The sequence below is a fragment of the Etheostoma cragini genome, chromosome 6 (assembly GCF_013103735.1).
Source record: "Etheostoma cragini isolate CJK2018 chromosome 6, CSU_Ecrag_1.0, whole genome shotgun sequence".
In the NCBI taxonomy this organism is placed as follows: Eukaryota; Metazoa; Chordata; class Actinopteri; order Perciformes; family Percidae; genus Etheostoma; species Etheostoma cragini.
This window is the reverse complement of record NC_048412.1, coordinates 19,722,358-19,747,846: the sequence shown is the minus strand read 5'-3', so window position 1 is coordinate 19,747,846 and position 25,489 is coordinate 19,722,358. Positions and strand designations below refer to the sequence as shown.

At 41.7% G+C, this 25,489-nt stretch overlaps 2 protein-coding genes across 9 annotated transcripts; one reads left to right on the top strand and one right to left on the bottom strand.

Moving 5' to 3' along the window:
* Window positions 1-364: 364 nt before the first annotated feature.
* Window positions 365-19,331, bottom strand: gsk3ab (glycogen synthase kinase 3 alpha b). Of its 2 annotated transcripts, XM_034874259.1 has the most exons (11): window positions 19,077-19,331; window positions 18,786-18,971; window positions 12,645-12,832; window positions 12,336-12,419; window positions 11,418-11,528; window positions 5,455-5,585; window positions 4,937-5,141; window positions 4,448-4,543; window positions 3,948-4,134; window positions 3,731-3,808; window positions 365-3,172 (listed from the first exon to the last, which is right to left on the bottom strand). In XM_034874259.1, the coding sequence occupies exons 2-11, from the start codon at window positions 18,958-18,960 to the stop codon at window positions 3,105-3,107; spliced, it is 1,323 nt and encodes a 440-aa protein (XP_034730150.1). In that variant the 5' UTR covers window positions 18,961-18,971; window positions 19,077-19,331; the 3' UTR covers window positions 365-3,104. The 2 variants fall into 2 exon arrangements, with proteins under 2 accessions (XP_034730150.1, XP_034730151.1); XM_034874260.1 differs by having other exon boundaries at window positions 18,786-19,172.
* Window positions 433-25,482, top strand: znf526 (zinc finger protein 526). 7 transcript variants are annotated; one of them, XM_034874117.1, is made up of 8 exons: window positions 433-871; window positions 20,451-20,798; window positions 20,992-21,161; window positions 21,770-21,865; window positions 21,959-22,764; window positions 22,872-23,007; window positions 23,093-24,679; window positions 24,896-25,482. In XM_034874117.1, the coding sequence occupies exons 2-8, from the start codon at window positions 20,504-20,506 to the stop codon at window positions 25,052-25,054; spliced, it is 3,249 nt and encodes a 1,082-aa protein (XP_034730008.1). In that variant the 5' UTR covers window positions 433-871; window positions 20,451-20,503; the 3' UTR covers window positions 25,055-25,482. The 7 variants fall into 7 exon arrangements, with proteins under 7 accessions (XP_034730008.1, XP_034730011.1, XP_034730010.1 ...); XM_034874120.1 differs by lacking the exon at window positions 433-871 and adding an exon at window positions 19,584-19,794 and having other exon boundaries at window positions 20,318-20,798; window positions 21,770-21,871; window positions 21,983-22,764; XM_034874119.1 differs by lacking the exon at window positions 433-871 and adding an exon at window positions 19,584-19,794 and having other exon boundaries at window positions 20,318-20,798; window positions 21,770-21,871; window positions 21,974-22,764.
* Window positions 25,483-25,489: the final 7 nt, after the last annotated feature.

Below are 25,489 nucleotides of genomic sequence, written 5' to 3'. Positions count from 1 at the left end.
TTGTTCACTTCAAGTAAACCCTCCATGCTACTGAAGAAACCAACAGTTGAGAAGATTAATATAATTGGTTATTGCATCGGCCACAACCAGGTCAATTGCGCATTATTGGCCCTGGAATTCCATATTGTTGCATCTCTCCTGGATTACTACGTGAGCTAGAAATGCTTTGTAGTAATTACACATTCACCTAGTACTACCAACATACTAATAAGTGTCTTCCTTGTATACACAGGACAAGAAAGTTATCAATAAACATGACATTTTAATATCATATCATATATATGATAACTTATTACCTCACTAAAGGTCATGTTAACATGGTTTAACTTATTCAGGCATAATTTAATAATGAATTTGAGACAGGAACGTTTATCACTTTATTAATGAGTTTAATTATTTATACCAACAAACAAAAACTGTCTCTCTCCCTCCATCCCTCTTTATCATCTCCTTTTTCCAACCGTTCTGTTCCCAACAATTACATATTACCCTCAGATGTGAGGATGATAAAATAGCAGGGTCACAGCAAATTAAAAACAAAGTGAAAGATCATAAGATGGAAAAAAACAAACATTAAAATAGCACATTTAATCAGCTCTTCATTTAGGAAGTCAGGAGTACTGAGAATAATGTCCATTGTGTGTACACACACACACATACACACACGCGCACACACACACACACGCACACACGCGCACGCGAAACTCACAAAGTATCTGTGAAGTATACACACAGTACTTAAAAGGACCCATTGCACTCGTACGACATACAGTAAGCAAAAATGGGAGACAGTCGGACACAGGAGATGATATATGTCAATGGACAGATTCATTATTTCCCCTTTCCTCCAGACACACACACACACACACACATGCACGCGCACACATAGTGATCTGTTCGCTTTCGTAGATCCAGAGGCTTGTAACATTCCCTTCACATTGAACACCTTCCTGAAAAACTGGTGTTCCTCCTGTTGGCTACCATGTGCACCTGCATACACACGAGACCACTAATCAGAAATAACACACCCCCGTCTGGACCTCAGTACAGTATCTTGGATGTGAAATCGTTTTACATGTGACATTTCTGGACTAAAATTTGGAATTAAAAAAACAAACAAAACCCCATAACCACTCAATTGTACCACCCCATTGGAAAAGATCCCCCAATCCCCCCAAAAAACACAATACAATAAATAAAACAGTTATGACATTATAACATTTATGGGGGAAAAAGGAGAAGTCGTGAAGAGAGTATTGAAGGGAGAGAGAATAAAAATAAAACATTTTGTTCTGTTTTTCCCCTTCTGAACCAGGGACTGAAATGAACTTGTATTTACAGACTGTGACTGAGGATAAACAGTCCGGCCGCTGCTGCACCAGTCTACTAAAGAAAAAAATTACAAGAACAACAATATAATAACAATAATAACAAAAATAACAAAATAAAAAGGTACTTGATATTTACAGTTTAGCAGTGAAAAAAGGAGCAAAGTGGGAAGCAGAAGGCAGAGGGAGGAGGACAAAAAGGAACGGAAGGGGAGGCTCCAAAAGCTGTTGGGTTTCTGGGGTTTGAGCATCATTTCAGGTCTGATTATTACTGAGATTAGTGGAAGTAACATAGTGTGGTCAACTTGGGCTGAACATGCACATTTGCGTGGTTGAAAGAAAGAAAACTGCTTCATGCCGACAGTGGACTGTTAGGCTGAGTCAATCATTCACCATCAGTTCCTACTACAGGACAAGAAAAACATGATAAGAGTGTTGCAGGCTGTTTGGGAAGGGGCGAAGAGGGTTTTAACAAATCTTTCTCACAAACAAAACAAAAATGTATTCAGTCCTCCTCCTGCACAAACAGTAACTATGTATACTATCTGAAATGACAATAAGCCAGGGGAGCAATGAAAACGGTTAGTAGACTCTGTACCTGAATCTTCAACATAATCAAGCTGATATGAAACTTAACACCGTAACCTGACATAATTAATGAGGTGACTTTTCCCCCTACAGTGCTAGGCAACCATGTTGATTACATGCAAGACATCATTGAGGCTTCTGTATCAGATGCAACTGGAACCCCAATACCAACTGCTTCCTCTGTTTGAAGTTAACTGCTGGACAGTACATATAACTTGCCCCTTTGCTTCCTCTTTACTCCCTTTGGAGATGTGCATTATTCACTTGAGAATTAACATGAAACGTATGGTCTCCAGCTTAACCAACGCAAATACGAGCTTATACAGAAGAAACTGAAAATGTGCACTTTGCTCCCTCTCATTCACGTAAAAGGCAGTTCAGGAGCAAATATTCAAAGACGCGTAAAGTAAAGACAGGCTGTGGTGCCCTCCTTTGCAATAAAATTTAAAATCACCTCTATCTAAAATGAGCCAAAATCAGCAAATATGTTCGGTCTGGTATCAAACTCTGAGATTTAAAAAAAAAAAAAAATCTTTACATTTGTTTACCATTGGGCTAGGTGAACTGACAATACTTGAGAAGAGTTCAGTGGGTTGTACGATCAAACATGCACACTACAGCGGTGTCCTTTTTGACCCCACTAAGGATGATTGTCAACATTAGTCCGGCCTTACACACGGCCCTCATTCTCAACTCCATAGCCAATCAGGACCCCATTCAATGGCACCACGGCCACACGTAAAATACACTACTGCAAATTAAATGAACATAAAAAGGGATAAAAGTCAACTGTAGATTATAATACAGAAAATCCACATAACATGTACAACCCCCCCCCCCCCATCTCCCAAACATCCCAACCAATGTACAGTTTCTTTATTAACAGGCTAGACGAGGGCCACCATAGACTTTGAACTGCAGCTTATATTAGGCCCAAGCATGGCTATCTAATTATCCATAAAACAACCAAACACCTTCCTGAAGCAATCAGCCACAGAAATTGCTTTTGATTGGAAATGGTTAAAATTCAGGGGAAGTAGCAAAGCTGAGTGTTTATGTGGGTGTGTATAGTTATTTCTTTTCTATTTTAAGGGTTTGGAGCCAAGAGGAAGGTTGAGAGGGAGAAGAGCAGAGGACAGAAAAGGAAAATGGGGAAGACAAAAGAAAGGATGACAGAGGGATGGATGCTCAGGTACTGTTGTTGATGGATCCAGGTGTTGAGCTGGGCTGGGCGGTACTGTCTGACACACTGCCCTCTGCAGGGGGAGAGAGGAAGCACACTTGTCACCAACACAACGCTAATTACACAGAAATAATAGATAGCTCAGTAATGACACTTGACTGCCTATCAAGTGATAATAATGTCTAAAAATAAATATAAATGTATTTCAAGTAATATGCATAAAAAGTCTGAAAAGTAGTCGTGACATTCAACTTCTGGGCAAACGCTACACGTAGGATTAAGTTAAAATGGCTTAGGTTCAGAAGTTCAGTTAAAGTACAGACTGAGCAAAAGCTTATTTTTCGTCAGGGTCATATAGGCCAGAATGTACAATGTGGACAAAAGATATTTGGATTTCCACACTATTTTAATTATGACGAAAAGCAAAATAAAACGGCCAATAAATACATGAATGTATTAAAAAACCTCTCCACAATACGGCCTGTCAATGAAATAGACAGTATTGAAAGAGTAATTTGACCAGAGTTAGAACCAAAACAAGACTGATGTTCGGGATTAGTTTTGAAGGTTTGTAACTGTAATGGTTTTTTTATGATTTAAATAGAGGATCATTTTTTGATTTGACACATACCATGTGAAGCAGGCGATGTCTGTGCACGAGCGTGAGGAGGAATGAGTGTGGAGTTCAACTGGGGTTGGATAGACAGCTCTGAGGAATTAAAAATGGCAAACAAATGTGAGCGTATAAAATACTTTTGGTGCAGTGACATGACAACCAAACATGAAAACTATGTGAAGGTCATCAGAGGTCAAACACAGAATGATGTATGACAGAGAGGTAAACTGACCAACGGGACTGAAGTTGAAGAGGAGCGGCAGTTCTCGTCCACTGGGCAGGCGGGTGTTGGGCTGACGCAGCTCATCGAAGAAAGCGTGCGCACATGCTTCCAGGGGGGACAGCCTGGTTACCGGCGTGTATTCCAGCAGTCGAGAGCAGAGGGCAATGGCCTCTGGTGGGGTTCGAGGCTTAAACACCTGGTAGGGAGAGAAATTCAGAAATGTGCGTTTGTGCAAATCCAAGACTAAAGGTGCTTTCAGACAGGGAGAGGCAGGAGAGGTAGGGTGGCTGCCGCACATGCATGCGCTAAATTTATTGTATCTGAGTTTTTAGAATTATACACCTCTTCAAAACATAACATTGCATATAGAGATATTTCATCAAATTCCAGTTTCTTATTAGGATATTTCCCTAACCCACAAAAAGAGAAAAAAAATCAATTTCAGAGGATCTCTAAAACATTACGTAACTGCTAACCAGGAATAATATTTCCCAGTAGGGGGAACATACCTTTGTCCAAGGGTGTGCTTTGATTTGAGGGAATTTGAACTCTGTGTAGTTAGGGTTCATCTCCCGGATCTGCTCCCTTGTTGGTGTCCCCAGGACCTGCAAACAAGAATGAAGAGTTAAGTTTCATTAATATTAACATATGTCCTGCGTGCCTGTATACAAAATGTGGAGGAGGAATTGTCAGTGTGGATAACAAGATATATATCATATATATATATACTTCCTTATATTAAGTATACAGCTTGCATTGTCCTTCTGGATATACTGATTTCCATTTAATGATACCTGCATTTAAATGTATTCAAATACACTTAATATAAATATACAAAGTTGTACTGGTGAGGTATCAATAAATGCTTATTTTTCCATAGTTGTTACAAATAATAAACAGTTTCTTAAAACTCAAGTTTTTCACCACGTCTCTTTTTTAGCTAGCTGCTTGTGCAATCAGTTGGCTTTCAGCCACAGTTTGTAGTATCCCTAGTGTACCTTGATGATCTCTACTAGCTGGTCCACACCACTGTCCCCAGGGAAGATGGGCTGGCCCAGCAGCAGCTCAGCCAGCACACAGCCGGCCGACCAGATGTCAATGTTGGACGTGTAGTCGGTGGCACCAAAGATGAGTTCTGGGGCACGATAGTACCGTGAGCAGATATAGGACACATTTGGCTCCCCCCGAACTAGCTGCTTTGCACTAGAAGATGGAAGGAAGGAAATGAAGGAGAAAAAGACGAGAAAGAGAGAATGTACAGGAGGGGAACGCCAGTCAACCTGAACCTTTCATTTCTCAGTGTTTCTTCGTTTTCACAAAATTATAGCATGTCAGCGAAGACAACAGTGACGTAAGAAAGACATGACCATCATGAGATCAATACAGGTGAATAAAGACTGAGAAATAGATGTCTTCACAAACAGACAGCCAACTAAACATGCAGACTGTGACAGACAGTCACGACAATAAAAAGAATGATAAAGATAGACACGTCCAGAGGCAGTCTGGTACCAACCTGCCAAAGTCACAGAGTTTGAGGATGGCCGTCTCTGGGTCCACCAGGAGGTTCTGGGGCTTGATGTCTCTGTGACACACACCCTGGGAATGGATATAAGCCAGACTGCGGAACAGCTGGTACATGTACACCTAAGGGGGGGGACAGAGAGAAAATGCCCGACGGTGTTAAACAACTTAGACAGAACCATACAGATATTTCAGGGAAGAAAAGCAAAACAGCATTTGAGGACGCCCAAGTTTACTATTGTAAGTTGTTTCCCCTGTTCTCATGTTTAGTCAAGTGAGTCATGACTCACAGAAGGTGTCTGGGCTCCAATGCTCGATTAGGGTTTCTGCAGAGTTTGCTTGTTATGTTCGAGCCTTTTCAAAACCTTTTTAATACCACAAAGATTTTTGAATACCTCTTTTATGATCATACTGGCCAAAGTACAAAACTATGGACTATATGGCCTTGAATATTTCATATCATATTTCTTTTAGTACTTGCCCACAGAGTACAACAACAATTCCAAATAAAATTAATTAATGCAATCTGGACCTTGATATGCAGCAGAAAACGGATGGATGGGCTAACCAACAACAACAACAAAAAACACTAGCTCAATGTGAGAGGAGAACCAGTCGGCTTACAGAGGGGAGAAAAAAAGTATTTGATCCCCTGCTGATTTTGTACATTTGGCAACTGACAAAGAAATTTGTCAGTTGCCAAGTTAGACTAAGTTAGTTAGCCAAGTTAGTCTAAAATTCTAATGGTAGATTTATTTGAACAGTGAGAGACAAAATAACATAAAACTCTAGAAAAAGAAAATGTTATAAATTGATTTGCATTTTAATGAGGGAAATGTGTATTTGACCCCTTCTGCAAAACATGACTTAGTACTTGGTGGCAAAACCTTGTTGTGAATCACAGAGGTCAGAGGCTGAGGGAAGGAAGTTCTTAACCAAGATTTGACGGTACATGGCCCTGTCCATCGTCCCTTTGATGCGGTGAAGTTGTCCTGTCCCCTTAGCAAAAAAACAACCCCAAAGCATAATGTTTCCACCTCCATGTTTGACAGTGGGGATGGTGTTCTTGGGGTGATAGGCAGCATTCCTCCTCCTCCAAACATGACAAGTTGAGTTGATGCCAAAGAGCTTCATTTTGGTCTCCTCTAACACCACACTTTCTCCCAGTTGTCCTCTGAATCATTCAGATGTTCATTGGCAAACTTCAGGCGGGCATGTAAATGTGCTTTCTTGAGCAGGGGGACCTTGCGGGCGATCCTCCCGTGTTGTTCTGGGCCGATTCCTCACTGTTCTCATGATCATTGCAACGCAACGAGGTGAGATCTTGCACGGTGCCCCTGGCTGAAGGAGATTGACAGTTCTTTTGTGTTTCTTCCATTTGCGAATAACCGCACCAACTCTTGTCACTTTCTCACCAAGCTGTTTGGCAATGGTCTTGTAGCCCATTCTAGACTTGTGTAGGTCAATGATCTTGTCCCTGACATCTTTGGAGAGCTCTTTGGTCTTGGCCATGGTGGAGAGTTTGGAATATGATTGATTGCGTCTGTGGACAGGTGTCTTTTATACAGGTAACAAGTTGAGATTAGGAGCACGCCCTTTAAGAGTTTGCTCAAATCTCAGCTCGTTACCTGAATAAAAGACACCTGAGAGACAGATCTTTCTGCTTTAGAGGGGGTAAAATAAAAAATAAAACATTTTTGACATGCATTTTTCTGGATGTTCCTGTTATTCTGTCTCTCACTGTTCAAATAAATCTACCGTTAAAATTACAGACAAAATCAACAGCGGAAAAAATACTCCGTCCACCCCCCCCCCCCCCCCCCCCCCCCCCCCACTGCAGATTTCCGTCATGTGCTAGTCACTTCAATATGGACACTGATTGTGTTTTTGAGTGGACTGTGTAGGTGCATGTTGAAAGAAGCTGCTGTGTTGTGTCTGATGCAGCCCAAAGTGGCTTGTTTCTACAACAAAATAACGTAGGAGTGAAAAGTTATCCCAGAAGATGATCAACTGTCCTCATCAATCCCCTAGTTAACATTTGTCTACACATCCAATTCCAAGGTCAGTGATGTCATTCCGGAACAGAAATTGCTCACACAGTTAAGTCTGCACCCATTTAATGATTCTGTGAAATGCAGATGGTAAGCATCTTATTATGACAAATCCTTGTCATCACCATTATCATCATTACCCACATGATGCATTGATAGCGAGCCGGCCACAGATTACAAAATGATTACAGACAAGATGACTGAAGGGATGAGAGATGATGTTCAAAAAGGGGGCAGAGAGAGAGAAGAGGAAGAGAGGGGTGTGGAAAACTGAGAGACAAGGCATAAACATAGACACCCAGGGGACAGGGATGTAGAAGTGTATCGCTGGAGGACGGAAGAATGGAGAGAGAGAGATCAGTATTCATCTCAAAGCCACAGGGGAGCAGCAGGCCGAGGAAGGGAAATGGGCCATGAGACAGCTATAATGTTCTCTCTGCTGCTACAGACACCGTAAACACACAAACTCTCCCTAAAATGAGCACCCTTTTAAACAGGGAACCAAGTGTATTACAAACAGATTCATTCCCATGGGGCCATATTTCCCTTTCTGGTTTCATAATCCTTAAACACGAGCTGTCTGTGAAAAACAAACAGGAAAATACTTTGGTTGTTTGACACCCACCCGCAATAACTACATTTCATTTTCAAATTTCCACTGTACGGTGTTCCAAAACATTGCTCATTAACTGATGAAATGCAATTCAGAAGACTAGGATGAAATATATATATCTTATCCCAGAGAGATAATGACAAAGCATGGAAACCTTCCACTAATGAATGCAAAAAGCACAAATTAAACATATTAGTCCAATTGAAAATATCAGCTACTCCATGTCAGTATTGCATTTGTGAATTAAATATTTATAGTACTATGCTTTAAACATCGAAAGCACGAAGAGCACAGTATGCTGCTAAAGATTCTCCAAATTGTTAAGCTGCTGTTTTTTAAACAGATCCTACCGTATTCCTATTAATATCCATACATTTCCTGTTGCTTTTCCAGGTCCAGATTGCTTGATTTAAGTAATTAATCATTTCTAGGGCTGCATCTGAATATTTGTTCGATGGGTAGGTGTTTGATTTTCAATTTTGAGATTCAAATCATGCAAGCTGAAATTTTAGTGTGGTATTAGCCGCTTGCTGCTGGCTAATTTTTGCAGTGCTATGTTGTCCATCTCAGCCAAGACCAGAGAAAGTGTGAGTTACAAGCAAGCAGTCTGATGTGTGAAGACATCTGTATGGTTATACTTTATGAGCCCAGTGTTGTTTTCAGACGAATTGATAAAAGGTAGATAGTACAACCGTTCAAAATGCTAATGCTCTAGTGAAACACTACATGGTTGAGCAGTCATTCAAGGACACTACGTTGGCTGTCACCTGTTAGACAGTCCGTAAAAAACGCAATTCTTTCCATTTATTTCAAAGTTAAGACCGTTTCAAATTTTGGAGAAAAGCAACCTGACGTCACCCTGCAGTGGACAATCATGTAACCGGAGACCGGCTGATCAGTCCATATGGCAGTGTGAGACTCCCGTTAACGTTACAGTTAACACTTTCCCCCAATTTCCACCGGATGTTTAATGGCTGCGGAGTCATTAGGTTTCCATTAAAGTCAATGTGTGTATTTCCCTGCACTACACCTCGAAAAAAGAATTACAGAGTTGTTTCCTCTCTATTCCTCTGGATGGAAAAACACTCTTGTTTTTGTGGTTCTATTCAATGTGAATTTGCGAGATCTCGTCGGTTCTCGGGACTTCAGCTCAGTCGTGGCCGCAGCCGTTCCGCAACAAATCCAGACCCGGTGGGTATTGATGGGCGGTGGAGCACAGAGCCGACACGCAGCGGAGCCGATCTACAGTTGTTACACATCCGGTGGAAATTCGGAGTAAGGTGTAAGAAATGTAACGGTACATTTTATTTGTACTGCACCTTTTTGGTACAGGACTTTCGGAACGGTGCTAATGTACACCAAATGAAAACCTTTTTATTTTTTTTAATTATTTTTTTATGGCTTTTCCCTTTATTTGATAATGACAGTGGATAGACAGGAAGCAAGAGGGAACATAATTCAATTCCGAGTTCCCACACAAACATTATGTGGCGGACCAGAAGTTTGTTTAGTCTCCTCCTTGCACTTTAAGTGCTTTACACACAGTGCGCTTATCCCAGCAATGCCACTCGCTAGCTAGCGTTATGTCCAATGTAGAGAAGCCAGAACATGAAGACCCTACGTTATCATTAAGGTCTCCTGTTTGGGAACATTAGGGTTTCCCGGTGAAATACAAAAACAAGTGGATAAGACAAATAGTTTGCTGTAGTGCTGGGTAGTATGCTTAACTGGGTCTTTATGTAAGTTTATAACGGCTTATTTTACTCTCAATATTCAGTACTTTCAGAATATTGAAAGAAACGTTTCAATGTAATCATGGTTACTGAAAGTTTTGATTACTAAAAGGTTTGCTTGGCTTTGCTTATATTACGTTTAAGGACAATGCAAAAAACAGTTACAGAATCTAAACTATTTTTATTGTGCAAAATACAAAGTAGTAAAATGTTCTTATACTTACACATACCAATAACTTTAACATGCTTCCTTTTCAAAACAAAATAGTTGTAAACACGACCTTGACCACAGGTAACATAAGGTTTAGGTTGATAGTTTGAAAAGTGGGCGTAACTCCACTGTTAGCTTGCTTTGGTGTTGTTCGAATAACGTTGGTGGTTTGGCAGGAATATTTCGGCGAGGTAAGACATCTTAAATATGGTGTTTTAATTGCTCTGAACCTGTCTTTCTCAACGGTCCGTAGTGGGACTGTAGGAGGATTGGTATTGTGTTCAATATGTTGCTCCGCTTCATGCTTCAGGTGACAGGTCTTAACATTAGCGCGACGAGTACAGATAGCAACCATTTTTTAAACCAAAACCCTCCAAACAACAGACACAGCTCCTCCTGTCAGCAGAAATTGTTGTCGTTCTGTGTCATCGTGTTCTACTAGTTCTACAGCTTCGATTTTGAAACTTCAACGTCTATCCTATCCATCTTCACCGTAATGTAACAAAAGCACTACTGTTTACCCCGCGACTGGAGGCGTGACCATGAATGCTTAAAAGCTCAACATTGGAAAGGGTCCGTCTGAAACAGTGTAACGCGGCACAGCTTTCCAAACGTTGTGCAAACAAATACAGCGGTGTGGTGGTGTATTAAAAAATTGATATGACAAAAATATACACCGTATTTGGTGTGAAGCAGCATACCGTCCAGCACTGGTGTGCTCATTAGTGATCGGGTATGTTTCTGCCAACACGTCAAACTTGCTGACAAATAATAGGTGACTGTCTCTCTTTGAATCTTTGAATAATCCCTGTTGATAAGTACCGAAGCTCTGAAGTTAAAAAAATAAAAAGGTATTTGGTACAGCCCTACTCATATCATTAAGAATTTTTGTTATACACTGCCGGGAAGTACTGAAATAAATGCGATAATTCAAGGTTATATTGTTCCTACTAGTTTTCCATCATACTTTGCCACTTTTGCCAGTAGGATCATGAAAGCAGCAGAAACCTTGATTTAGTATTGGAGCTAGGATAACTTCTGTGAGTGTTTAAATATAACTGCCAAAATGAACCCAGCGAATGTCAACTTAATTTCCATTTTCTGCTTAATTAAAGAGGAACGGAAAGGGGTGAAAATGTAACCTCTGCAAGTGTTAAGGACAAGTTTGCCTGTAAACAGCCAACAACATATTTGCTTCTACAATTATAACAGCACTTTTCACTTATGATACACACAGAAATTAAGTATGCCATCCCTGAATAAACCTTTTGATGCCTATAGTAGCGTGATGAAAGCAGTTAGAAGAAATGACCAGCAGCAAACCAATCTGTGTGTTAGTATACATACCTTAACATAGATGATGGGGATGGTGGTCTTGGCCTTGTTGAAATGCCGAGCCACCCTGTACACTGTCTCAGGGACAAAGTCCAGCACCAGATTCAAATACACCTCATCTTTCTAGAAAGTAGGAAAAAGGAAAGAGGACTGTATAATTAGAGGTGGAATGTAAAAGTGATGTTAGGATTATAAATCAAACCAATCTCAAAGTATGTTGGGTTGTACACGAAGAACGTGAACAAAAGATTAATTGTATGCAGTGATTAGCTATATGATTGAAGATTGCTTTTAGAAAGGCAACATAAAAAACATTTATCTTATGCTTTGCACTGATTATCTTAAATAAATATTTAGTGCAAACAATGATTAAAATAAACAATTGCTGTTGATGTACACAATCTTTACACAATATAAGTAATAAAACACATAGGATATTAAGGCTTATTGAACCCTACATAAAACTGAATTCTTTAACTATAAAATCTTTCATTATATGAAATATGATATATGAATTTTTAAATAACAATAACAAAATGCACTATGCGCCATTGCACATGGCTTACATATAAAAATCTTGATCTTAGGAACCCGGGGAGACAAATATTTAGTTCCTAGAGCGCACAGTTCAGAGGTTATGGTTCACAAGCCAAGTTTGGCTGATACAGCTTGTTTTTTTTCCTCACATGCAGATACATTGATGGCAAAACCACAATAGTAATCAGAGGTATTTGTCCAAAGTGCTTGAACCCTTAGGAGCGCCAAGTTAAAACCGTAAATTGAATGTACAATAAAGACCAGGATCACCTTGTCTAAAACACATCTATGAATCATCAATGATGCATGCACCATTTAATGGCTGGGTGTGGAGGCAGAGTGCTTCACCTCGAAACATGATTCATACGGCATAAAACGTCAGTGCATACACACCTTCTCCCCACTGGAGTAGAAGAAGTAACGTAGCCTCACAATGTTGCAGTGGTCCAATTTCCTCATAATTTGCAGCTCCCTATTCTGCATGAGCAAAGGAAAGAAATGCAAAAATTGTGACTGTCACAGCAAACTGGCACAGGTCTGTGATCCAGGATAATTACTGAAGAACGTCATATGCTAATCCACAGAGTAAAAGAGCAATGCACAAAGTAATTTGTGTCTACCAAAAGCCAAAACAACCTTCTTTGTACAGGCAAAATGTATAGCTTTCTGTAAGTATCTGACCACATGCTCTTCTAAACATACCTTAAACCTCTTGTCTTGGAGAACTTTCTTAATTGCCACCATCTCCTGGCTGTCAATGAGCCGAGCCTGGTAGACCACTCCAAAGGAGCCATTTCCTATAACCTTTATGTCTGTATAGGACACTTCTTGTGGGCGATCGGGGCCCTGGCCAGGTGTGGCTACCACCGTAGTCACCTTGCCACTGTCTCCTGTGGATGAGAGCACGCATGCATCTTGTTAGAAAGATCCTGAATGTTTGAAAAATGTAGACATACAAACATTCTGTTGTGAAAAGGCATTGTATTTTTCAACGAGAAAATTATGTTTAGACATGTGATAAACATTGTGGCATGATCCTCTCCCACTCAGCCTTTCCATATGTCAGTGTCCCTGAAACATGGAAGCTATGGAAACATTAACATGCCCTTCCTTTCTTTTTTAAATGGCTGTGACCTATGTGGTGGCTCCACTCCAGACACATCCCACTGGCCGGTAATGAGCGTGGTTATTGTTACTAAGTAACAATAGTGTTAGCCACTATGCTAACGGCATTAATATTTAAGTCAAATCAGTAAATGGACTATTTTATATCTACTCAGAGCGCTTTTACGTAGTACAGAAACTATTCAAAATGTACACACATTTACACACTGTGGCCAGGGCTGCTGTACAAGGTGCCATCTGCTCAGCACACACGCACAGTCAGTGTCTTCAACATGGGACTGCAGGGTCAGGGATCTAATTACCAACTTTTAGATTGGCAGGCGACCACTGTACCACGACACAGTACAGATTTTGCTCATGCAGTATGGGTATAAATGTGTTATTTGCGCCTATTCTAAAACGGTGTCTTTGAAAATTTCTACTGGGATCGTGGGATTGAATAAATTTGGCATGACTAATGAGCCCAATTTTATTCATGTGTTTTGACGTTAGTCTCCATAGTAGCCATTTTACTTTAGTGAAACCGTTTTCTGAAACTGTATAAAATGACCTGCTGTGGCTTCTAAGATAATCACAGCCACATAACACTTTACAACCGTAAACTAGAGACCAAGAGCATTCAAAAGATGCATTGCTTTCTTTGACAATAAGAGGGTTTCTCAGCAGTTTCAAAAACAGAGGTTCTGCCATTTAATCACCAAAAATGCAATTCCGTGCTCAAGGTCTTGCCGTTTTACTGTGGCATTTTGGAGGGATTTCTGAAAAAAAAATTGATTGTCAATTTTAGTTAAAAAATAAAAATAAAAAAGTTTTCTTTGCACTAAAACCTGAGTAACAAATTATATCTCCGATTAACATCCCTTGTCGCCAAACCCCTCTAAAAGAAAAAGGGGGGCGGAATGCTATGGGTTTAACCAATATAATTTCTTTCAGTTCCTCACTGCCAAATTCTTTGTTTTGCTGGCAAAATTTCTCCACCTATGGCAAATTTGTTATTACTTTTTTTAGAATACATTTAGATTTTTTGACTTTATAAGACTGGAGTTATTGGAAATGTTTGGTTCACACAAGTTGAAAACAATCAGCCACCACTGGAATCTAATTCTACAAATATAACACTACTATTAGTATAGCCCAATTTTTTATCTGCAACTGTGCTGATTTAAAAAGAAAACTGAATTAAGAAATATGCAAAATATTAAAAAGCTGTGCAGCATTCAAATGTTGATTTAGAATTGGAATATCAAAATTATGAATAAAGCTTCCATTATTCAATACAGCCCTACCAGTAACACATTTTAAAATAGGAGTTCCTGGACCAGGTCCCTGCAACTCACGTTGAACCCAGTTTAGGACAGGAGACTCAAAGCCAGGTTGGGTGATGTGTGTAGACCCATTCAGATTACAGGTTTAACCTGCGTCTCTGTGTCTTCCTGAATTGGTTACAGTCTCAATCACAGTTCCAGCTCAGCACCTCTGCAATCTCAATTACCTCAATGTCCCCATTCCAATAATATACATATACCCCAGGGATAAATCGATGTAATCCGTCTGCAAGAGCCAGTTAAGCATGTAGTTGTATTTAGTACATGTTTTCTGGTATAACCTCAGTCAAGGAAATCATGTTTGCAGCTACTGCCAGCTTTTTTTAAGAGCTGAAATACAGGTAATACATAATGATGGGTGAAAAACCAACACTAAGTGTCTTAGTAAGGTGTTGGGCCACCACAAGCTGCCGAAACATCTTTAATGTGCTTGATGGTGGAGAGCTCAGTCTAACAACTCTGCCTAAATTCTCCCATTTTATTCTTCAAATGATTCAGTAAATACTCGTGTCCTATGGATGGGGGCATTGTCATCTTGGAAGAGACTTCTCCTATGAGAATATACCAGTAGCATCATAGGATATATGTTGCTTTATTGTATAATGGAGTACACCTAAATGGAAGCATCTAAAAATCTATATATTTTTCCCACACTAAATTTTCATTTATTTTTCACCTGTGTGTATATTCTTATTTAGGACAGAATGTTTGACGTTGTGGCAATCAGGAAAAGTGAGATGTTCAAGATCTAACCATAACTGACAGCTCTAGTTATTGTCAAGTTAAGTAGCTGCTCAGTGTTTTACACCTCTGCTGGGTCAAAGAATATTTGAAAAATCGCCACCAGAAGCAATGACACTGTGAGGGGAAGAACAGCAGAAAAGAGGCCCATTGCTAAAAGGCTTGTCAGAGCCTGTAATACAAAATTGCGTGGACAGTAGCACACCCAGAAGTGTTTCCATTTCCTGGGCTCGCTCACTTCGCCTGTCTGAACAGGACCCCTCCTGATCTCTAGTAGGTCTCCAAGTCTCAAAATGGAAAAACAAGACTGAAATTTGTCTTTAATCAACTGCTTTTTCTGTCTATAAATGAAAAACATTAATCCAAAATGATTCTCCAATTGATTCCTGATGACAAAAGACAACTATATACTTTGCTTTTTTTGTGTTTCAAGGTTATCAGCAGGCCTTAGCAGCAGCCAATAGCGTAGCGACATGACTTGCCTAGATCTCTCTACGCCCAGGTAAGTGTTTAGTTCCTGCACATTCCTGTTTTCCAGCGCCACGATACGTTCTTCTGTATTTTCTTTTAGCATCACTTTTACACTCTTTTTAAACAAGATAAGTCAGAGTGAAGCACATTAAATATGATGCAGCTGTGGAATGATAGTTGCTTGAATAATGAATGCAAAGATGAACACTCTGCCCAGCTGTCGGTGAATAGCTTTGGTTTCTGATAAGTCAACACAAGCCTGATGACTAAGAGAAAAAGGGATGAGCAGAGTGACTCTCATCACACCCACACTAAAAGGCAATTAGCTCGGAGCTTGTTTGTAAGTGTAAACTCAAGCACACTTTTAAATTGATAAAATGATCTGATTGAATGACAAATTATAAGTATTTTTATCATTAATGGCCTATAGAAATTTTAACAGCACTTTGCTTAGCGATGGATTTACAGTGGGCATGGCTTGGATATATCACTCCACAGCTATTGGTGCCTTTTAATCCATTTGTCTACACATGTCCCATCCTCCACAATAGAAGATGCTTCAATTTACCAGACCTCAAGCAGGGACACATCCTATACCAATAACTATCAATGGTCCTTAAATTTGTTGATCAGAAACTATACCTCACAACTATTGTAGTTTATGTTCTTTTGCTGATCCAACATATTCTCTACCATTACCAATACCTCACCAACATCAACAAATGCTAATCCAACATGGTGCTCTTTTTTCTCGAATTAAAACTCTTTATACCATACTGCATGGATTGGGATCATTTTTATGTAATGTAACATGAGCCCAAAGACTGCTATGATTACCCTGGCACTAAATACTGAGTCCAAGGCCCACTGACACACTGGATTTCATGCACCTATGTGTCTTCTTTTTCTTTTTCAAGCCTGATGCCTGGATGTTGGGCTTTATCTTGTAAATGTACTTCTGTTGATCCAGATAACCTGAGACGGATTTATGTACTGGATCACCTGTTTAAACCCGGGAAAAGGTGATATTAATAATGTCAGTACCACTAGATCGGTACTGGTACATCCCTTCTCTTGACCATCTACTATACAGCTAATGATGTCTGTGTGTCAGTTTAGGATTTAAAGGCAGGACAAACAAAATGTGGATTTTAAAGGGTGTAATGGGATGTAATAACCCCGAGATCCAAGTAAATGCTTTTGAAATTGGTAACTAGTGGTAGAAAGGTACATAAATACTTAGAAGTAAGAAGGACAACTTAGAAAATACATCGGTAACTGAAACAAGGTAAAACCAGTGACTTTAACATGGGTTTCTGATAAGTGAACAGTGTAGAACAGGAGTACTTAAAACTGCTTACTCAGATTAATAATCTTGATTTTTGATCAAACCATTTCTGATTTAATTTTAAGTATTGAATAACTGCAACTAGACCTAACAATTAATTTGTGACTGATTCTTTGGTCAGTTCTAAATCACTTAACATTGATTATTGGCATCACCCCTAAAGGCTTTGATCAGCCAAAGTTTTTTTTATATACATTTGGTCCGTCCAGCTGTCGTTTTCTCAGTGGAAACTAGTAGTGTCTTCTAAAATTGTCAATAACACCATTTAGTTGTTCCAGTTAACATATTTTTCAACCTTCTTAACATTGCTGCTAAACAGCATCTGACCATGTCCGAGCAGGCAGACATCACCTGGCCTCAAGCTCAGTTTTCCCCATACACATTAAGAAATTGGTCAGGGTCCAGGCCGCTCTGACATAAGAACAATGCTTTCACAAAATGCAACAGACCCTGGTGACCTGGACGGAGATATTCTCAAACTGAACAGGGAAAAGTTAGACGTGTATGAGCCAAATCACCTGATGAAGATCTGCTGATTGGCTGCATGTACTAAGTTCAGCAAAGTTCAGTACAAAGTTTTACTACACAGCAGCTTGAGTCACCTTTGATGTTTGACTTCCATTCATTTTCTTTGTTAGCAAATTCACCTGTTCTAATAATCAATTATTGATCCAACACATTATATTATCACAGGCCCCAAATACCAGTTTTATTCCCGTTTTGAAGAGCTGTGATATTATTTTCTTCTGTCTCTCCCAGTATGTTCTTTTGCACACCTTGGTCCAACCCTTCAAATCGTCAGCCAACTGCTACTGCTGCATAGCGACATGTCCCCTGAGCATTCTGCAAGTTATTGTCATCACCCCAACGAAACCAACTGTAGGTACTTTGCTATTGGCAAGCCAGGGTTTCCAGTAAAGGCTTCAAAATGTTTAAGATAGTGAACGTGTTCAACTATCAGTGCAAAAGTAGACAGCCTACCTAAGGGAATATTGGCTTCCTCTAAGGTGTACAGAAATGTAATTACATTCAGAACTAAGGGGGAGCTGACATGGCTGCACAGGCAATGTGCCAAAATAAAAGGTTTACCATACTGTTTCCACTATACTAAGCTAGAAATCTCACTTTATTGATGAAAGATGGCCTGAGGTGGACTTATGTACTAGACCAGCAGTTTAAACCCGTGCATAGATGCTATCATATGCATTCGTATATGTATAAGTTTAGACACTGATTTTAATGTCTCTTTCTTCTGGCTCCCAGAAGAAGTATAGTATCGCAAATCTAGTTTGGCAAAAACTATTTATGCCTTGTCCGACTGGACCGAGGATGACGCCTAAAAAGTTAGACATAACAATTTCAAACTACTCTTTACAAACGTTAGAAAACTAGCTAGCTTCCACATCTGATACTAATGACGAATATATTAGAGCGTCGGCTAACACCACTTCTATTCTTGGGTTACAATGCAGAAATAATGTTAGGTAATGTTGCCGAAAACATTTACATAACATTATTTTCCGTCGAAATATCATATATAACGTTATAGTTCAAAGCACGTCACCAGCAGCAAACGATGATGTTAGCTATGCGATAAAAGCCCTTGATTGCAATGGTTCGTTAACAGTTAATGAAAAACACAGCTAACGTTAGCTGGACAGCTAACTTAAGTTTGCTAACCAGCTAACAGCTTGCTGGCTAAAGGTTAGCTCCGCGACAATGATCGAAATTAAGCACACTCCCGACACAATTCTCTAAAAAGTAACGAACAGTCCGAGCCTTTGTAATAACATGTAAACTGTGCTTATGATATAATTACAAAACACTACTTACTAGGCAGTTTCAAATTCCCAAAGCTCGCCGAGCTGCTTCCACTGGCTTGCGAAGCCCCAGTTTTTCCTGTCGAGCTTCCACCGGCTACTGCTGATCCGGCACCGGCTGCAGCGGATCCGGGAGCTCCGGGAGGCTCAGCAAATGAGCTGGTCCTGGGCCGCCCGCTGCCGCTCATATTTGTGTGAACTAGAGCCGGGGCAATGTTGAACGTTATTAGCAGCCAGACCGGCACAAACTTAAGCTATATATAAGTGTATTTTAATATTCGATATAAACATAAACTACACTTACAGCGTTCTGTATAGGTTGCCCGTCTCCCCCTTTCTTCCTCTGTAGAACGGTGATGGTGGGGGGACCGGGGAGCTGACGCACAACAACGTAAAGCTCGCAAGGGTTACTGGGAAAATGAGTTCTTGGGGGTTTCGAGTCCACACTAACAGTACTAACGAAAATATGAAATTGAGTTTACGACGAAAATCAAATTACAATGACTACCTCAATGGTACTTAGACGTTGGATTATGGACATGTACCGTTAGCCAACACAGTGTCAACGTTTCATTTTAAATAAACATTGTGATAATGTAATCGAGTCTAAATTAGTCAAAATATCCGACAAAATTCATACAGCAGCTAATTTAAAATGTATCTTAAAATTGGGTAATTTAAAGTTATTCTATAAAGAACAATAAAAAGGATGGGGGAAATTGTACTCGTACAGTCGTCAAAAAAACTACAATGCCCATCAGGACAGTTTAGGATCGACAGTCAGCATGTCCAATCACAGATTCTGAAATAATGAGGCTACCGCATTGGGCGGAGCTTCGTTTCACAAGAATGGAGAAGATCGGCGGGCTAACGTTTCATTTCACGCGTTGAAGTGCAATTTCCCACGGACACCATTCATATTTTAGTATTTCCACGCCACAGATGGTGACAAGGGACTAACAAAAAGGCACACACTTGTGTGAACTTAGAGTGATGACTACACGAGGGATTGTCCAACGAGAGTAAGTAGAGGTAAAGGGAAAGAAGGGCCCGCCGTCGTAGCCAGAGAGCTTCGGGGAAAAGTGGGTAGCGCCGCCTGACGGACCGCCCGACGAACCGGGGAGCCGCTGTCAGGAAACCGCGGTGCCGAGAAACAGGTCTGCAATATCGGAGGGAGCGCCGCCAACAGCTCTCCATATGCCATCACACACTGTAAACAAAGATATGAATTACATTTGTGTGAATAACCATGCAATGATGAGAGATGTGCTGAGAATGGTCGTGTTGTTAGCATTAGAGGGCCTTCATTTGGCTAACGGCTGAAAAATGCTATGTTTGTACACGGTTCTGTTCCATAATATTTGTGTAAAGACTACTGGGTCTTTAGTAACGTTTTAATGACGTGTACCGTTGCTGTTTGGGTTGTGTGAGAGAAACACTGAAATCATTATGCTTATCATTCGGTGGCTGCTACATAACTGGTGATTTAGTATTAATACTGTTCAGTTTTAAATGTCATTTTTATTTATTTTTTGTTCGACACAGGTGTGCTCTTACACTGACCATCTTGGTGACAAGGCAATCATCATTCACGGACGCAGCAGGGAAATTCAACAACATCACTTGTCACTCACACCATACTCCATGATACACTTGCTACCTACATAGGACAACAAACACACACACACACACACACACACACACACACTTGAATATATATAGAGTACCAGCATGGCTGAGCAGCAGGAAGAGGCGGAGGGTGTGTATGTGGAGCACCAATATATGTGCAGTGAGTGCCACCAGCTTTTCAACACCCTTGAGGATGTGCTGATCCACCAGCAGATCCACACTGGCCAAGAGGGAGAAGGAGAAGGAGAGGCAATGGCCATCCAGGATGCCCAAGAGATGGGGCAAACCCAGCAGTACCAGTGTCTGGAATGTGGGGCTCTCCTCATGAACCCAGAGGAACTGCTGCAGCACCAGGAGATGCACATGAGAGAGGCAGGGATGGAGGTGGAGCATCAAGGTGAGAAGTTTGATTGTGTATTTTGAGCAAGATTATAAAAATGGAGTGTGTTGAGATCCTACTGTATAAAATAGGTTGATATATGGATAACGTACGGGAGATAGTATGTGCATGGTGCAACAACATGCTAATCTGTGGAAGTAAGTGTATAGCTTTTTAGAGGGACTTTTGTGTGTGTATGTTTGTTCTCCAGAGCTGTGTGAGGTTTTGGAGACAGAGGAACGGTCAGAGGGCCAGATGTCGGGACCTGTTCAGTACCAGTGTCTTGACTGTTTGGCTCTGTTTGACTCACCTGAGACCTGGCTGGAGCACCGGCGGACCCACAGCAGGAGCAGCACACACAGCAACACAGAGACCATGTTGGTAATGGAAACTTATTTAACTAGGTTAACGAATACCTGTAAAACATTTGTGTTCTAATCTGGCAACTAGAATTAATCTGCCTTTTAATTTATGGAAACTATAGTAGTCTTTTATTGGTAATTAAATTAACCGACTGGTGCAGTACTTCAATAAGCTTTTCAATTACTGGTGCCACACTCTTTAGGAGACACATTAACAGTTAGTTTATATAAATTGGTTGCTTTCTGAATTGAATGCAGTTGTACCAATAACATGTTATTTCACAGTAAAAACAATCAAATGTGTGATGATGTAATGTTGTAGGTTATATTCTGCAGACTCATTCACATCCTAGAACTCAATTTATGTGTAGTTTCATCTGTATTGGGAGTTTTGTCCCAGACTATCAAAGTAGAGTTTGTGTGAATCAAACTGGCAGACTAATATTGGGTCAAATCTCATTATAGAGTAAAGTTGACAATGGAACAACTGTAAATTTGAGGAGTATATCTGGTAACCCCTAGTTTACTCTAAAAAGGTTTCACTGTGCTGAGTCATTGACTTTGCATTCATTTCTGTAGCACTACATACAACAATTTGAAAAAGCTATTTTTTGGTCCTTGTAACAGGAATATGTGCTGCAGCCTGATGGCACCATCACTCCACTGAACAATATGCAGAACTACGTGCTAAGTGAGCAGCAGGCTGGGGAGATCCTGGCACAGGTACTTGTAATGGAAACACATCACAACAGAGGAATTAAATGAGAACTATATGAAGCGTTTTACGGTTTGTACATTCCTGTGGTTATTTCCCAGGTACTCGCTCAGCAGCAGCAGCAGCAGCAGCAGCAGCAGCAACAACAACAACAGAAGAAACGTCAATCTGTTTCAAAATCTGCTGCACCCTCCCGTTCCGCCCTGCTACCTCCAGTGACAGCGACCCCCGGCTCTGCCACAATGCACCTGCAGATTCTCACAGCTCAAGCTCTGGCAGACAACTCCACCACCCCCAATCAGCGCCGCTCCAAGCTGCCCCCTCTGTTGCCCGCTGTGGGCCGAGGCTCTTCAAGAAAGTTGGGGGTCCTGGAGAACGGGGGGAAGAGACTGGAGTTAAGGTTGGCCCCCAGGATCCAGGATGACACCCAGCAGCAGCAGCAGCCAACAGAGATGGTGCTCAGCCACCCTTATGAGTGCTCAGAATGCTCCCTTCTCTTCCAGACCCCAGAGGACTTCCTCCAACACCAGGGAGAGCACTTCCTGGCTCAGGACAAAGAGAGTGGAGAGCCAGGCGTCATGAGTGGCTTCGAGGAGGTTCGAGGGAGGGACGAGACTACAGAGAAAGTAGAGGATATTAGGATTAGAGTAGCAGAGAAGAAAGCAGCAGCCTGGGCCAAGCCCCAACAATGTGAGCTGTGCAGCCGCACCTTTACCTCCGTCAACCGGCTGGCTGCTCACAAACGTGTGCATGAGCAGGGCACGCATGAATGTCCAGAGTGTGGCAAGGTGTTCAAGAAGGCAACGTCACTGCAGACACACATGCGCACACACTCGGGCGTGGCCAGGTACTTGTGTGTGGATTGTGGCAATGGCTTCACCACTGAGATGACTCTCATCATGCACAGGTAAACACCACAGCAGCTGACGGAACTTTGAGAAACTCACAGCCGATATTTTTAAACTTTTGATTCTTTTTCCGTCCGTTTCATCTTTTCATCCCGGTCTTTTGCAGGAAGTCCCACACTGCAGATCCCCTACACAAGTGTCAGTTCTGCAACAAAACCTTCACCAACATGACCAAGTACCTCTACCACCGTAGAACCCACCTCAACCGGGATCCATCCGGCACACCTGTCTCTGTCTCCATGGTAGAAAAATAATCATATTCTCCCCCACAACCTCATGTTAATTAGAATGACATTTCAATTTGACATAATATGCTTAATTTTACAGGTCTCAGCTCCAAGAAGAGCATCTCTCTCTGCTCTTGCCATTCTACAGAGAGCAAGAGAGAAGAATAGTCTCACAGATGAGACCAAGATCAACCTCCTGGCCCCTCTCACAGAGGATGAGATGGAAAAATTTGGAGAAGATCCAATCCAAAGTTGTCAGACCAGAATGGAAGGAGGTGAAGTGGAGAAGCAGGGGGAGGAAACCAACATGGAGGTGTCTGCCCCACTTTTAGGCAACACAAATGGCCCCCAGCAGGTGGAGGATGCCACCAAGTCTGGCATAGCTCCAAACCCTGCTCCCCTGGAGGACACTGGTGTCGGGGTCACAGCTGGAGCTGCGCCATCGGAGAAAGGGCCTTTTTCTTGTCGTTCTTGCTCTAAGACCTTTACCTCCCAACTGCAGCTGGTTCACCACCGACGTAAGACCCATGTCACTGAGCGCAGCTTTATGTGTGGCATCTGCGGCAAGTCTTTTAAGAAGCAAATCCACGTTCGCAACCATATCCGCATTCACACCGGTGAGCGGCCCTTCCAGTGTTCTGACTGCGGCAAAACCTTCTCAGCTCTGGCAAATCTGATGAGGCACAATCTGATCCACTCTGGTGTGCGACCATACCGCTGCGATGTCTGCCACCGCTCGTTTTCTCAGTCGTCCAACCTCCGTCAGCACAGCCTGCTGCACTCCAGTGCTGCAACACTCTGCTGCCCAGACTGCCCTGCCACCTTTCGCTGGCCTATCAAGTTAGCAGCACATCGCTACACTCAACATCCAGGGGCTCCGGCCCCTTTCCCATGTTCTCACTGTGAGGCTGGCTTCCTGACCAGGAGGCAACGAGACAGCCACTGTCTGGAGCAGCACCCCACCCTGGTGCAGGCTGGTACAGGGACAAAAGAGGGCAAAGAGACAAACGACCAAGCAGAGTTGACCTCAGAGCCCTCCACCTCAACCACAGTAGAGACAGAATCGGGGGATTCAACCAGTCTTGTGCGGTGGGGTCTAGATTGTAATGTTTGTGGGAAGAAGCTCAATTCTCCTGCCAATCTGCGTCTTCACAGACTGAGCCACTTCGCCTTAGGCCCTGGGCGGTCGCGGTGTGCCACCGGAAAGCGCCCCAAAGCCCACCAGTGTCCTATCTGTGGCAAACTATTTGTGTCTTCCTCTGGAGTTGTACTACATCAGCGGGTCCACACTGGTGAGCGCCCGTTTCCTTGCCAAGTGTGCGGCAAACGCTTCCGTCAGAACACACACCTGCGAGAGCACCTGCGCACCCACTCGGGTGAACGGCCATTCCGCTGTGAAGTGTGCGGAAAGGGTTTTGTCCAGAGTATGCACCTGGCCGAACACCGTCGAACACACACGGGCGAACGGCCACATGTATGTCTGCAGTGCGGCAAAGCCTTCAAGACCTTCTCCAACCTGAGGAACCACAAAAAGACGCACACGAGGCAGCAGAGGCTGGATGAAGTGGCTTCCGCCCAAGCTGCCATGGAGACCAGCTCCGCCGTGGCAGTGGTGGACGCTTCGGCAGTGGAACTAGCTAATGGGCAGCCTCAGCTCATCCAGATCCAAGCCTCCGATCTTCCACAGGTCAGAATGTATATCCTACTCACTCATCCCTAAAGCACTGCCTTAAGTTAACATGAGCTGGGTGCCATGGAGGAAGTTTAGTCCTATCTAGTTAACCGGTGAACTATTTAAATGAAAGTTTAGAGTTAAAACAGGATGATATTTAATCAGCACCTGTAAACAAGTCTGTGTACTCTCTGCTGTTGAATCATTCAGAAATCTGTTTTCTTCTCTCAGACACAGGGCACTCCTACTATCATGTGCAATGAGTTTGGAGAGACCATAGCCATCATTCAGACCAGCGAGGGGGAAGCGCTGCCTCTGGAGCAGGCCTTGGAGATTTATCACACAGCTTTGGAGAACGGCCTTACTATGGACGGACTGCAGATCCTCTGAAGATGAGTTTAAGTGGACAAAAAATGAAGTCTGTTGTGCCAAATTGAGGAGTTACGTACTTGTCTTAATACTGACTGACTACTGAGAGATTGAATATTCAGTTCAGATTAACTGGAACCAGATAAATATGCACTGGACAAGAATGCTACAAAATTGACATGGAGTTCAGCAAACAGACCAAAATAAGTAATCTTTCCTACAAAGCTATGAGAGGGAACATGAATAAAGTTTACTGAAATAATGCATGCTAAAATTAAGGATATGACATTCATCATGAATAAGGACCATTGGTTGTGCCTCAGATGAGAAGATGATTTGTATGATTCATTTGATAATTTATATGAAATGGATGTGATTTGTCTTCAGGTTTGGTAGTGCTGTTGTAAAAAGTGAAACTCAATAAAATGTAAAAGTTTTTTTTAAGATGATAAACAT

Excerpts from the sequence above, each read along its gene's own strand:
- gsk3ab (XM_034874259.1), bottom strand. The coding sequence starts at position 18,960 with ATGAGCGGCAGCGGGCGGCCCAGGACCAGCTCATTTGCTGAGCCTCCC. Across the intron at positions 12,833-18,785 it reads TGGGAATTTGAAACTGCCTA|GAGACAGTGGCAAGGTGACT; the intron begins GTAAGTAGTGTT and ends TCTCATCCACAG. Across the intron at positions 5,142-5,454 it reads AAACTCTGTGACTTTGGCAG|TGCAAAGCAGCTAGTTCGGG; the intron begins GTTGGTACCAGA and ends TCCATCTTCTAG.
- znf526 (XM_034874117.1), top strand. The coding sequence starts at position 20,504 with ATGGCTGAGCAGCAGGAAGAGGCGGAGGGTGTGTATGTGGAGCACCAA. Across the intron at positions 21,162-21,769 it reads GCAACACAGAGACCATGTTG|GAATATGTGCTGCAGCCTGA; the intron begins GTAATGGAAACT and ends TCCTTGTAACAG. Across the intron at positions 21,866-21,958 it reads CTGGGGAGATCCTGGCACAG|GTACTCGCTCAGCAGCAGCA; the intron begins GTACTTGTAATG and ends GTTATTTCCCAG.